The 13,911-nt window shown below is 48.3% G+C and overlaps 3 protein-coding genes across 3 annotated transcripts; 1 reads left to right on the forward strand and 2 right to left on the reverse strand.

Annotated features, from left to right (window-relative positions):
* Nucleotides 1-533: 533 nt before the first annotated feature.
* Nucleotides 534-1,767, reverse strand: C8Q69DRAFT_509147 (hypothetical protein; the record flags this gene model as incomplete). The annotated part of the gene is made up of 2 exons (XM_028633066.1): nt 534-1,414; nt 1,488-1,767. The coding sequence occupies 2 exons, from the start codon at nt 1,765-1,767 to the stop codon at nt 534-536; spliced, it is 1,161 nt and encodes a 386-aa protein (XP_028482836.1).
* Nucleotides 1,768-2,604: 837 nt separating this feature from the next.
* Nucleotides 2,605-4,056, forward strand: C8Q69DRAFT_62198 (putative U1 snRNP complex component Yhc1). The gene is made up of 5 exons (XM_028633849.1): nt 2,605-2,846; nt 2,904-3,120; nt 3,188-3,322; nt 3,382-3,459; nt 3,534-4,056. The coding sequence occupies exons 2-5, from the start codon at nt 3,054-3,056 to the stop codon at nt 3,881-3,883; spliced, it is 630 nt and encodes a 209-aa protein (XP_028482837.1). The 5' UTR covers nt 2,605-2,846; nt 2,904-3,053; the 3' UTR covers nt 3,884-4,056.
* A 904-nt stretch (nt 4,057-4,960) lies between these two features.
* On the reverse strand, nt 4,961-7,924 carry C8Q69DRAFT_62180 (hypothetical protein). Its single transcript, XM_028633848.1, has 2 exons — nt 7,068-7,924; nt 4,961-7,009 (listed from the first exon to the last, which is right to left on the reverse strand). Exons 1-2 carry the CDS (start codon nt 7,435-7,437, stop codon nt 5,136-5,138), a joined length of 2,244 nt encoding a protein of 747 aa, XP_028482838.1. The 5' UTR covers nt 7,438-7,924; the 3' UTR covers nt 4,961-5,135.
* Nucleotides 7,925-13,911: the final 5,987 nt, after the last annotated feature.

Genomic DNA, 13,911 nt, shown 5'->3' on the forward strand with positions numbered 1-13,911 from the left:
TGCTAGAATGATTATCAGGCTTCTTTTATGCTAGAACAATTATTCGTCAGGGGAGTAAATGACGACCCCGTACCTTTTGTTTCTCCAACTTCTAGAACTTCTCGCTTCTACAGTACATCACTCACTATGCAGCCAATCATGTGCATAAACCAGTTGTAGAAACTACTTTCCGTGTACGATTTAGGAGTTTCTAGGCTCATCTGTTTTTTGATCTCGATTTTGGCATGCTACCCTCCTCTACTCCCATTCCACTAGCGCTCTGTTACTCCTCCACTTCTCCTTTACTTCCCCACTAACTTGCGTCTCTTTGCATCCAGCGACCACTTCGGGGGTTAAGATAAAGCGCACAGGCCAGAATCAAATAGCTGAAGAGAGATGCGGTCTGGGAGTATGGTTCTCGTCCCGATCCAACCTCCGTACGTTTTCCAGGAAGAGCAACTCCGGATAAAACCTAGCCGATAAGAAGAACTTTGGGCTATTCCGCCTGTTATGCACGAGTCCTCTTCAATATATCATGGAATGTTTGCAAGACATTAAATCGGTGGAAGAATCTTAGCAGCTCTCATTCGGTCAAATGAGGTAGTATACCCCTTGACAGTTGGGATACTCTCCTCAAAGCCGATCGAGCGCGCTTTGTCAATGGAGTATTCCCTGTTGAAATCACCAGCTTCGATCAAGAAGGCCACAAACTTCCAGTTTGTTATCTCGAGATAACCTGTTTTCAATCCATGCTTCTGAACCAGGTTCTGCCAGGCACTTTTGTTCTTCTCCACAAATTCTTCGACCGGTGTGGTGTTTTCTGTAGGACCGCTGCCCTTGAGACCGAAGTACGAGCACAGGCCCGGCCAAACGTCCGCCCAGGTTACAACCTCACCATCCGTGATGTTGAAAATGGACGCATTTGGACACTTATCACGGTTAAGGGAAACATAGATCTCCATCTTGGCCAGAATATCCTGGAACGTGTCGGTATGGGTGGCTCTGTAACTCTTTTCCGTCCCTGGGAATGGAACAGTGGCGCCTGGGCCATTTACTTCACGCTGGAGAGTAAGATAGAAGGCGACTCCTTGCACGACATTCATCACGTTTCTACCGGGAACGAAACCCACAATCGCGTCTGGCCGAATCTCAGAGAAGGTCCACTTCTTTCCCTGAGACAGTTCTTTCAGAACGTCATGCTGAGAGTAGTAGAAGATGTTGCTCGCCCAGGGCTCCGGGATACGAGGGGCATCCTCCTTCAATGGAGCAGAAATGGTCACCTTATCGGGGAATTCAACGCCATAACTCTTGCCACCGGTTTGCAGGATGACAGTTTCCAGATTAGGGGCGACCTCGTTGATGGCCGTGATTGCGACACGGATAAGCTCCGTATTAACCTTCCTCAGTGATTGGAAGTCCCCGGTCTGAATGTATGCTAATGTAATTATGAGCCTCTGTCTTCTTCAAGAAAGCACATGCAGAGAGTTCTAGGACCCAGCGAAACATACCGCAGAAGTATACAATACTGACTGTCTCGACTTGCTCTACTTTCTCCTTTAGAGCCTTCACAACGCTCTCGACAGAACCCGTGAGATCAATACCCGAGACCAGATTAATGCGGGGATCCGCAGGAAGGTAAGCAGCTTCTTTGGTCAATGGCCTGTTGCACAGCCCTGTGATTCGATGAAACGTCGTTGGAGAGGGGTAGTTGACACTCGCATTCAGCAGCGCCCATCCTGATATGCCTGAGGCTCCGAAGACAAGACAATGCTTTCCGTTTTGAGACATATTGCGAAGCTGAAATGATTCCTTTCTCCGGAGACGTTGAAGTTAAGAAGAGATGCAGTTTCCCAGATGCCTATCAAGAGAAGGTCCCTCGACTTACCCCTCCAGCACTTATATAATGAGTGGGTCTTCGGTACTTGATTCATCTTCTTTGATCCCGGATAATTGACTGCTTGGTCCTGTATTTGTAATCCGCCAATCAGACGGGTAAAGTGGGCTTCACTCCGAGCCTTAGTTGGAGATATAGTACAGACAAGCTGCAGGAAAGCAACTGTCCTTATTTGCTTTTGATAGTCAGAAGATAGTATTAGAGATCATTCCGGAGTGCGATCTGCGGAGGACATCTGACAAACCTGAACGTAGCAGTCTGTCAGAGTCTGCTGAATAGTCAATAGATCAAAAGAACTGCATGTAGCACTTGCTTTAGATACCGATACAAGATGCCCAATACACGAGTTTGGTTTATACAGCAACCTTTGTTGCCTCAGCTCACTTGACTTTCCCAGAGTGTATATATATATATATATCAACCTTGGATTATTCTATTTAACGAGTCAGGACTGCGGGCTCCTTTTTTGAACGTTTCTAAATTCTGATCTGAGCGCGCATCAAATTATGGTGACTAGGCCGCATCGCGAGTACCCATGATCAAAACCTCAATACATGGCAGTTGTACGAGCTGGTATATGGCTTCAAAAGCGGTGCATTCTGGAGTATTCGATGTTGTTATTGAAGTCGAGGTCCTTTCCGTTCTGGGCGATACCACCAAGTATTCTGCCGCAACTTACCGCCTGCAGTTGACTTCGCCATCGCGAACTGGGTCGAAATTCGTTAAGTCAAAGCTCCGTAAATTAAATTGCCAGCCAGATCTATTTATTGTATCGCGACGTATCCCGGTCAAGTCGTACCTATCTCAATTGATCTCATCCTTCCAAAGATCCCGGACATCTCACGATCCTCGGAACACTCGCCAACGCGAATAACGCCTCGAAAGCAACGCGCTCGTGAGCGCTGAAGAGGTATTGGAGAAGTTCCCTATCCAAACCTCCAAGGGAGAGCAGAGAAAGCCAAAATGCCGAAATATAAGTACCCTTTTGATCCTTGGAGTTGCCGTGGACGTTGACTGACCTGCTGTGCACTCTTCTGTAGGTCCTTCCATCATCAAGCCGCAAACGTCAAGCATTCAGCAGCGCGAAGTGCCCTGTTAGCAAAGAAGATATCGAGCTGAAATACTGACCGGATTGACTGTCTCAGGCGATTATTGTGATGTCTACTTGACGCACGACTCGATGAGCGTGCGCAAGGCGCATAATTCGGGAAGAAACCATCTGAGAAACGTGGTGGAATACTATCAACGTATGGCTTTACTACCCTTTTGGGCTTGCGTTTTTCGACGACCATATAACTGATTCGTTTCTGTTAGAAATTGGACATGAAAAGGCACAGTCGGTTATTGATTCTATCACAAGCTCATATGCTGCGGAGGGTCAGGTGAATCCCATGTTGCAACAAGGCGCACCGGGAGCATACCCTCCCCCTCCTCCGTTTGGCTTTCCAGGTAAGTCTGCAATTCAACAAGACCTCCAGTGGATGTTTTCTAACTCATCCGTCCCTCAGGTCGACCAGGCCAGCTACCGCCACCACCTTTCGGCATGCCTGGCGGACCTGGTATTCCGCCGCCCGGCATGGTACCTCGTACGTCTCCCCTTTCCTATAACACCTTTTGTGTCTCTCCATCGCAGTAAAGCCTAACTATTTCCCGAATACAGCTCCTGGAGGTCGTGGCCTTCCTTTCCCTCCACCGTTCCCTCCTTCAGCAACAGGAACACCACCAACCGGTGGTTTCCCACCCCCATTGCCCAACATGCCAGGTGGTCTTCCTTTCCCTCCACCACCAGGAGGTCTGCCTCCTAACTTCCAAGTCCCTCCACCCGGTGCCCCTGGCGCCCCAGGCTTTCCACCTGTTCCTTCGATTCCCGGACAGGCAGGACCAAGTCCGAGTCCCGGCCCTGGTGCAGCTGGATCGCCTCCCCCAGGCCCGGCAGGCTACGCAGCGCCTCCTGGTGGTGCACCACCGGGCCTTCCGGGTCCGCCTCCCGGTCTGGGAGATAAGCGATGATAAGTTCTATATGGCATAAAAAACTTTTCTTTTTTCTCTATGTTTGGTCTGGTCTGTCTGATACCGAGTTTCACATTGTGTTTTTTCTTACAATTTTCGGCATGTAATGCCCTATGTCTTCTTTAAATGAGACTCGCGAAATATCGCTTCTAGCAAAAATAAACCCTGGCAGCTAAATTAATAGATATGCTAGGATATAAGCCCAAATAAACGGACACTCTTCACAACATCTACCCCTAAGGCATATCACATCTACACTCACTCGAGACTAGTGCTACCATTCAATCGCCCCAACAGGCTACAAAATATGGTTACATACTACAGGTGAATATTGAAAAATGATTGTAAGTGAAAAGCGACATCTATTCGTCATTCCCAGAATAAGCACTAATAATAACATAAATGTAGTATGGTACAGATCCGGACGAATCAAGGGACACGAGGAAGAAAAGTAGACGGAGCCCAGTATGGCCAAAAAAGGGAAAAGGGAAAAGAAAAACCGCATAACAATAGGAGAGTAGCAGAGGGAGAGACGCGGAGAGTGGGATCAGAAATAGATAGATCTATACGGAACTTTCGGGTACTCTGATGGGTGGAATAACTTTCATGTATGTAACCTGAACGATAGTCGGTAAACTAAGGTAGGGTCAAGGAACTAGAAAAGATAATAGGTGAGGTATGCTCCGGAGGTTGAAAAAGGACCCTGACTTCTTTTTTCATCCTTTGCTCTCGAGGCGGGGGGGCTGCTCCTCTTTCTTAAGGGTATATGCTGACAGAAGAAAAATCCGCGAATTACAGCGCCAGAAGAAAAGACCCCACCAGGAAAAGGGAGCTGTCTTCGATGGAGGTGTCAGTTGCGTTTTTCTTTTAATAAAGACATCTCTCCAATTATGAAAAACCATAACCAGTACTCCTCGAGGTCAGCATGCGCCCCAGGGGAATGTGGAGTTCCCCTCAGAACGGAACAGGCACACGAAGTCCCACAAATGGCCCCAAGGCCAATTTTAACATGCATGCATCAGAACGCCAGTTGTAACAATACGAAGAAGAGACTCTCCTGACAAGGACAGAATGAGAAAGAAAATGCTTAATACATAGGATTCCCACGGATAGAGATTCGACGAAAGTAGAACAGTCCGATCAAGAACCTTGATTAGTCAATACAGGAGAATGCAGCGCATGCAAAGACAACTGAGTATGAATTTGCCGTATCTTCATTTCGAACAAAGTGAAAGGAATGAGAACATTCTTTTCAATGTTCGTAGCCTGCCCCTCTCTGCCAAGGACTTGCATTGTGCTGAGCCCTGAATGCCTGCGGATTTGCCAGCGTTGCACCGCCGCGTGATCCCGGAGCAGGAGAGGGAGTCCGCCCAACGTACTCCGTTGTTGAGTACCCATTATTGTAACTTGGGGGCGGGCCTCGACTCTGCGACGAAGAGTTGCTGGAGCCGTTGCTCGGGAACAGCGGTACCGACGGGTCAACAGGAGAGTGCGGAGATTGTCTAGCCGCATGCTGGGGCACAGCAATGCTATCATCGTTCTGGCGGCCGATACTGGCGCCGTTTCCACTAGAGAACGAGGTATCATCATCGTCGAACCCGGACTTGTATTGACCAGGTTTCAATTCTCCTCTGGCTGTAGCGCCCAGAGCATCGAGCTCAGTTGTCAACTGGGTTTGCGACTTGATGAACGATCCACGGTCGTCACGCATGGGCTGGTAGCGAGTGTCCGGATCTTTCGAGACGACAGCGTAGATAGAAGCGATCAAGACGAGGATCAGAAGAGTCAAGGCGAAGACTGCGTTGTAGATGAAGAAGACGACGCCCATAACACCTGTCACAATACCAGGCTGGTCGAAAACGTCACTGAAGACAAGGAGGAAGATAACGTTCAAGAAATTGACAGCGGCAATGGAGATGTTGTAAACGTTGGTCTTCTTGTCCATCCAAGGTCGGAGAACACAGACTCCAATGAGGACGAGTGCTTCAATGATCACGAGAGCGACAGCTTGCACGGTCGGTGCTGCCTGGCTAAGACCAATAAACATACTCTTCACCAGGATGTAGACAAGCACTGGAACGACGAAATAGTATGCAGTGGCTCGATACTGGACGTACAAGAAACCCCACTTGTTGAGACAAGTCGGGTCCGAGTAGAGGATATAGGCCGGGTTCTTGTGCATGGAGACGGATCGCTTGGCCAGTCGGATAACCTTCAGTGCAGCCCAGCCCAGGGCGCCAGTCATTGAAACGAACATGATGACAGCCAAGAGGACTTCGGCGGCAGAGTCGCGCTTGGTGAACTCCCACAAGCACAGGACGCACATCTGGGGATAACCGATCAGCGTCAATCGGAACAGAATACCTCTCAAGACAATCTTCCAGCCGTTTCTGAAATCCTGGAATTTGTCGCTCTTCATCTTGCCGGACTTCACAAGAAGCTCACAGATTCCCTTGAAGAGCGCGACGAAGAGCATGACAAACCCAACAAAAACGATGAAGAAGATCAGACCAGTCATGAAGATATTGGTCTCCTCGATATCCGCGCGGAACCCGACTCTATTGATACCCCTGACAACGATCGCTTTCGTATTTCCGCTATCGCTGTTCGCCCTTTTCATGATATGGTTACCGGCTCGGACAGCCAGATCCTGGACATATTCCAGAGATCTCTTCTGTACGGACACGGATGTGGTAGCCAACTTCGTCAAAATCACCGACGGCGTACCACCTGTCGACCGCTGGTACCAAGTGCAAATAGTCTGCATGAATCCAACGTGAATGATACCCATACTCCACTGGAAGTTCTGCGTCCACGACTGCACGATGGGCGGTAGATGTATAGAGGTCAGGCCGATCATGGCCTGAGCTTGCATAAAGCTGAAGAGAGATAACGCGTTGGCGGCAACGTGAGCCGCAGTGTTCGAGTGGCCAAGTCCAGAAGTGATTGCAGAAGCAGCCAGACCCAACCCAGCAATGACGGCGGTGGCCCAGCCCACACCCTTCTGATATACGGTCTTGCCATTGGACAGATCTGCTTGTACACATGCGATACTTTCCCCTGTCGTAGTAGAGTTGATGTAGACACGCACTTCGCCGTCCAGATCTGGGACTTGAAATGCGATACCTAGAAGTGGCACCATTAGCAAAGAACCGAGTGCCTCACCCTGTGTAACAGAACTCACCCGGAATCGCGTCGATCACGCTTTGGGGGATATCGAGAATGTTTGTCTTGATGTTGATTTGACCCGTGTTCATGGGACAAAGACCCTCCAGATTCATCTCACAAGGGTTCAGAGTCTTCGTGATGGCTGTATAGCCATAAGCAATAACTTCCAGCTCTGCGACGACATGTCCGGAAATGGACGACACTCCCACAATGTCGATGGCTATCGATCTGTTGTCTGGCGTGAATACAACATTGAAAAGACTTGCAGTGAAGCTCGAATTATCCTGGCACGGGTTCAACGAGTTGGATTCGATTAACCGGATGGCAGATACCAGCGGGGAGGAGCACAGGAAGACGAGGCATGACAGAAACGGGAGCAACCGCATGATGGCGGCTGTCGTAGATTAGCAGTCTCCTAGTAAGACTAATGCAGATGTTATAAGATTTTTTTTCAAGAGTGAACGTGACGACGTTCAACGGTCGATGAACGAGGGAATACGGCGCTCCAGAGCACCTGTCGAAACGACCGAATGTGGAAGTCCCGTGATGTACTATCCTATCGGGCGGCTGACCCGATAATCCAACTGCAGTGAGGGCAACACGATGGACGCGCGCGCGATATGGTTCCTTTTGCGCTGGTCGAAAGGATCTCTATATGTTCGTATCGTCGACTCAGGGCGTCATTGAATAGGTCGGATGTAGCGGTCGCTGGGATGATGGATAGGAGCGTATTCCCGGAAGATGCGGTAACGACGTAAGGATTGCAAGGTGATTGACCAGAGACTCAACCAGCGAAGAAACTTAGTGAAAGACCGTGGATCTGCGAAAGATCAAAAGAGACGATGAAACTGTAAACAGCGAAGTGGTTGAATCAGAGTAGTTTTGAGCGAGTGAGGGCGGCGACACACAGTATAGCCTGGCGGACAAGGGGTGGTTCGTTCGTTCGTGACGGAACGGACACGATCTCGATTTCGAGGTCGACGAGAGAACGACAGACCGGCGTGCAAGTCTGTCCGTTCTGGCTGACTCTCTCTCTCTTGGCCGTTGTCGAACTGCGAAAGGAGGAGAGTGACAAGGAGACACAAGCGTCCAGCCCAGGAAGCCGGGAGGGTTAGTGAGCCACAGCGTTAACTAGTAGTTAGCCTGAGGCCAGCAGGGTGAGACGGGGCGAAGAATGGACGGATGGCGAGGAATGAATGGGCGCGGCGAAGGGGGCACACTGGAAAAAGGGCGCCAAGCAGCCAGCCAGCGGTCGTTCTCGGTCGTGCTCGAGGCCGGCGTCACCAGGAAACCGACACCTCTGCTTCTTTGTTGCTTGTTCTGGGCTTGTTGGAGCGAATGCGATAGCCTCGAGGGTGCAGTTACGGGGAGACAAAGGTGACTTTACTCTTGAGGGAGCGTCGATAGAAAAGGGTCGTTTCGCATCTCGACGTCGTGTGGCCTATTCTCGAGCCAAGTGATCTCCCCCACGGCAGACGCAACCAGTATACGCGCGTCCCAGGATGAGGAGCCGCCCGGAAGCGAACAATGTCAGAGGCTGACCGTGGGCAAACCTTGAGAGGCGGGAGAGCCAAGATGAGGATGTACTGTGGGGTGTGGGCGCTGCAGATGTCGTGATGGATGATCGATCGAGGATGACGGCGGCCAGTCATCGGTGCTCTATCTCATTCTGCGAATCTGCGTCTTATTAGGTCGCCGCGTTGCCAGTCTACTACTCCGTAGTAGTCGCTCGACTCTGCCATTATTATCGACAGCAATTTTCTCTCTACAGCCAAGAACTCTCTACAGCCAAGAACCAAGAGAAACGCCACGGTCGCTGAGTTTCTCTCAGGCCAGGCCACCAAGCCGTGACATTTCTTGGGTTATTACACCTGGAAGCATCGGAGGTCTCTCATTATTCATATAATGAGGTCCCTCAACTGATGGTAACCCGCAAGCTGACACCAGCCTCATATGTTCATTATGTTTCCAATGGAATCAGACGAGTAATGTACTGATGGCTGCTGCTTCTATCTAGAGAGAACTAATAACAAGTCACTTGTGTACTGTATAAAGTGAGTGCTATACAGGCTACTCGGCTTCTACATCGTCGCGTCTAGATTCTACCACCGCTTCTGGAAGACAACTTATTGCTTTCAAGTCAATGCTTTGACCATGATTGGAAGAAGTTACACTCCTAACACTGGAGACAGACGGCATCTAGCACCTTTCTGGGTTAACGAACAGCTCTTTAATGGCGTCCGGCAGTTAGATAGTTCGCCGTACCAGTACCCTAAACCCCCTAGCATGTCTCAAAGCGTAAAACGCCTGGGTCGGTGCACTGCCTCGCTCAGGAGAACACGGGTCCCTTGGCCATTCAGGTCGCCCAGTTGCTGCACAATGGGCCTCTTTCGAATCGATTGCTGCGTCATCTTGGTCTCCTGGCTTCCCCCGGATGTCTCCTCGATCCATGTATGCTTCTGGAGCCTTGACCTTCTATTCTTGGTTTGGTCTCTGGTAACGGTTTCTGATCGGGTTGACGGTCGCAATTATTATTATTTTATCTACCTGGCACTGTGCCCCAGGAGAGCGCGAAACTCTTGCTGATTCAGTCCTACTTGGAACAGCAGAAGCTGGCGTGTACATCCTTTGATCATGTTCACATTTTGATCTGCATTTAAGTCGCATTACGGGCGAGCAGATCGTTCCTCACCGTGCCGCTTGCGCAGTAAATCCGTACATTCATGACGTCTTTTAACTGAGGTTTCTTCCTCACTGCCCCACTGAGCTCTCAAATTCTTTGCGCGGCAGGTCTGATAGTGCTATTTTGAGTAGGACTCCTGTTCAGAACGATTTTGTACAGTTCTAGCTCGGCCATAGCCGTAGAGTATATAGGCGGAGTGCGGATACTCCACGACAGGAGATCTACTATACTCCATATGCGTGGCTGTTATCATCATAGAATTAATAATAGCCTATGGAGTAGTTAGACCGCGAAGTATGTAAACCCCATTTTCATCTCTTACGGAGAGTCCCTGTCGTATCCGTATAACCGCCTCGGGACTCCGTCAAACTCTTTCATTATTGAAAGCGATCAAGTTCCACGGTTCGCCCACGGCTTAAAATAGAACATCTATGAATAACAAACTTCAACACTGGCAAAATTAAAAAAACCAAATGTGCGTTTCCAAGGATCTGTACCATATAATTTCCAGCGTCGTTAACTCGTCTGCCTTATGGATCCTTTTTTCTCTTTTTTGCCTCCGGGGAACCATTCCCGTACAGAATTCGGATAGCCATTCAAGACCATTATGTATTCCTCTTCAGTAATCCACATTCCAGAAGGCGGGAAATTATTATTGGAACTCTTCCCTTTTTAATTATTATTATCCACTTTCTCCGTGGTTCACTGTAAGATTTACTCGGGTCGGGAAAGGCAGACCGCTTTCTCTGGAGTTAGTTAGTACGGAGTAGTTTGTCTAATATCCAGGGTCCTGGTCCGTCCAGAGTCCGTTTGCAACATGAGTGTCTCGGATCTTAGGAAATGAAACAGTTCGACGCTTTGATTTGAGATGTTTGCTTTCTGAGGCAGACGGAAGAGTCTGGATCTGAGGTCTAGATGCAGAAGAGCGACTATTTGAAGCAGGACTCCTTGGCCTTCATCGCTGCCGCATGGTGACCTTTCTCAGTCGTCTGACCATGAGGGCAGTTGATTCCGAGACATGGTTGCAATCTTGCTCCAATCGCGTTTTTCTCTGGACTTGGCGCTGTTGGTTGAGATGAAAGCCCAGTCATAAGACAGGCTCATGAGAAGAGCAGTAAAAGTGACTACACAGTTCTTTGCCAAACCGGTGCAAACGTCTACATTCGTAAAGATAAGCTAATCTTCAATAGGAAATTTAACTGAATATGGATATTCCCTCGTTTCAGAGTTGGTAGACTAACAGTGAAACCGTAAAATATCCTTATGCCGTATGGAACCTACGTATCTACCGAACATCACGCAGAAGTGGATCTACAGATAGATACCTAAATGAGCATAAAAAAAACAAACAAAAATGGCAAATCCAGACCTGTTGACTAGGTATCTCATGTAGCCGAAAGGAATGAATACACTAAAACTAAGTATCCATCTCCATCGCCAAGCTGAGATATTTCAGCGGCTGTTCCCTGTCCTAACATCCTCATACGCCCTATTTATAGGAGGAGGGACTGCTATTAGAACCTGCCCTCAGATTTCTAGATGTCATCAAATCGCGTTGCGGGCTTTGGAATGAGAGAGATCATGTCCTCTCAGAAAGAGAACCGAATCCACTTTCGCAATTCTTGATCTATATCCTCGAGTTACATATATGTCCATTGAGCGATCCCTTCATATTACGCCCCTAGCTTCATGCGGGTATTTACACTGCAGATTCATTCGCAACATCTACATGTGTCTTCTGGATGACTCGTCTCGCGTGAGAATTTATAATTACCGAAAAGATGACTTCGGAGCAACAAATCTAGTCATGTTCAAGATTGGGCTAGATCAAGCGAAAAGATCATTCAGGCCTCTATTTCCGGATTTAGAGATAAATGGTCGTTCATCAGAGCTTCTCGGAATGCTGGCGCAGATTGTATCCTCGAGAGAAGATGGATGTCTTTTATTTTGTGATGATCGGGGATCGCTGCAGTCGCTAGAATAAATAGGCCGCATGGAGAAGTAGTCCATCTGTATCTGGATAATACAGCAATCGAGTATCGTGGCAAAGGAGTCCATAAGCCTCTAATCAAGGCACGATTGGTTGATGCAAACAACAACTTGGCGTCAATTTTGCCAATCTAGTCACTGCTCCAGGGAGCGGTAGTAGTCGTAATGCTGAAAAGGCGGGATTATGACTTGCTTATACAAAAATTAGTTTTTACGTAGCGATTTAGTTCATGGTCAAGGCCGGTATTGGCTAGACTCTAGATTGAAAAAAAGTGACCGGCTATTCGCGAGATGGATCGTTTGCTTCTGTGCCATATAGGCTTCGACAATTATGCTATATGACGATAAACTAGTCAGTTGCCTCGTCGACTTTTTAAAGTAACAGATACAAACGTGGACGATATTTATAGCTTCCTCCACAAGTCACATATCCATAGCTGCTCATCAACGCTGCCGAAGTTTATAGTGCTACAGTCACTGACTAGTTCCTGCTGGATATATAAGTAGGTACTCGAGACGTCTCTGTAAATACGCATCTTGCCTGCCGTTGAGTGATCTAGATGGGCGAAATGATGCTGAGTATTGATGAATCCAGCTTGATCGATTTTGCGTTGCCCATCACATGTATGCAACCTCTTTCAGAGAGTCGGACGATGCTCAATTTGGGCCAATCGATTGGTGCTTCTAATTCTCGTCACGTATTTGACTGCGTCTTTAGTTGATTGGACCCTATCAATATTACGTCTTAAAATAGTCATAAATTACCTAGACTAAAAGTGGCTTCCTTTGCAATGATCCTGGTATTGATGGGCAAGGCTCTTTATATATTGGTGCTCAAGTTTGGCCAGCTGACCTTCTTCGCTGAATCCAATTCCCAGCTGATATACTACCTGTGGTCTGATACTTGTCTAGGGATGACGCACCGTGAGATTGTTCGGTTCGTAGTCTTGCTTTCGTAACTCTACTTATATGCCGTCGTACTTGTGACTTTTCCTTATGATGGATGATTATCTCAGGAAAATAAGAATGTCTTCGGCGGAGCAAAATTCCTGTTTCCAGCAGCCTGCAATAGTATCTCCAGATAGAACTGTCTCGGTATTCGGGAACCCATCTTTCTGAAATAACAACCAGATAGCTTCATCACTTAGTCCTTCGTAAGGACACTGACCAGTCACGGTTCATGGTGTGAAGAACCGAGAGAGAATAAATCTGATTATATGTCTCGGTATTCCGGGGCATAAACTAGCTGAGCTTCTCAAGTCCATGAGTCTGTCTCGCTTCTAATCCAAGGTGAGGCTGGGCATCGAGTCCCAATGCGCTGAAGTCGCAGATCCGGGAATTGAAGTCCTCATCCGCGAGCCACTGGTCAAGTCTGAGGTCGGAATGTCTCATTCACTTTGAACAAACATATGCGACACTGGGTCGTTTGACGGGCTCAACACTTCAAATCTGTCTCTGTCTCTGTCTCTGCGATATGCACGCGAGTTCTGTTGATGTATTACTTCAGATTACCCTTTGGATAGTATTCGAGTTCGACTAGTCCTTACCAGGATCGATAGACAGACACTTGGCGACACGCGGGTGCATTCCCGAAATCAAGTACATATCAGCTTCGTAATCCCATCGTCATCAACAATCAACAAAATACATGACACTCCTTTCTAACGATGTTCTGGATACGATAGGTTTTGGCGCTCATGACCTGCAGAAGCAGTCCGCGTTGCGACATGGTATCTTGCGAATACACTCATCAGCGTGCATCTGAGAAAAGAAGAAGGAAAGTCGGTTTGAAAAATAGATAGAGTGCCGGTGCACTAGCATCCATTGATCATGTCGGATCTCCATAGAGCCAGCTAGACTTATGGGGCTGTTCCATGATAAACAAGTTCTCGCGACTGCTTTCTTGCGTGCAGTTCCTATAATTATTCTCTTCAGGTCCGACTGCCTTATCAGATCGCAGAAGAGATGACGTCCTAGAACCGGCGCGAAGATATTCAATTGAGTTTACGGACGGAGAACCGAACCATAGAAGTGAAGATCCGCGACTGCATGATTTTACCAGGTTTATCCCGCTTCGCCCAGAGAACCTGTAAAGTCGAGGCCATCGACCTTGTGTGGCTGGACGGCGGACAGAAAGTGGGTGGTTGGACCATTGATGGTCCACTGCCGGCCGAACCGAACCTTGTCG

The sequence above is a fragment of the Paecilomyces variotii genome (assembly GCF_004022145.1).
Source record: "Paecilomyces variotii strain CBS 101075 chromosome Unknown C8Q69scaffold_10, whole genome shotgun sequence".
Taxonomy (NCBI): Eukaryota; Fungi; Ascomycota; class Eurotiomycetes; order Eurotiales; family Thermoascaceae; genus Paecilomyces; species Paecilomyces variotii.

What these genes read in the sequence shown, in the direction of transcription:
- C8Q69DRAFT_62198 (XM_028633849.1), top strand. Translation starts at nt 3,054, where the DNA reads ATGAGCGTGCGCAAGGCGCATAATTCGGGAAGAAACCATCTGAGAAAC. An exon ending in TCCTCCGTTTGGCTTTCCAG is followed by an intron (nt 3,323 to 3,381) that starts GTAAGTCTGCAA and finishes TCCGTCCCTCAG; the next exon opens with GTCGACCAGGCCAGCTACCG. An exon ending in GCCGCCCGGCATGGTACCTC is followed by an intron (nt 3,460 to 3,533) that starts GTACGTCTCCCC and finishes TCCCGAATACAG; the next exon opens with CTCCTGGAGGTCGTGGCCTT.
- C8Q69DRAFT_62180 (XM_028633848.1), bottom strand. Translation starts at nt 7,437, where the DNA reads ATGCGGTTGCTCCCGTTTCTGTCATGCCTCGTCTTCCTGTGCTCCTCC. An exon ending in CGTGATCGACGCGATTCCGG is followed by an intron (nt 7,010 to 7,067) that starts GTGAGTTCTGTT and finishes TGCCACTTCTAG; the next exon opens with GTATCGCATTTCAAGTCCCA.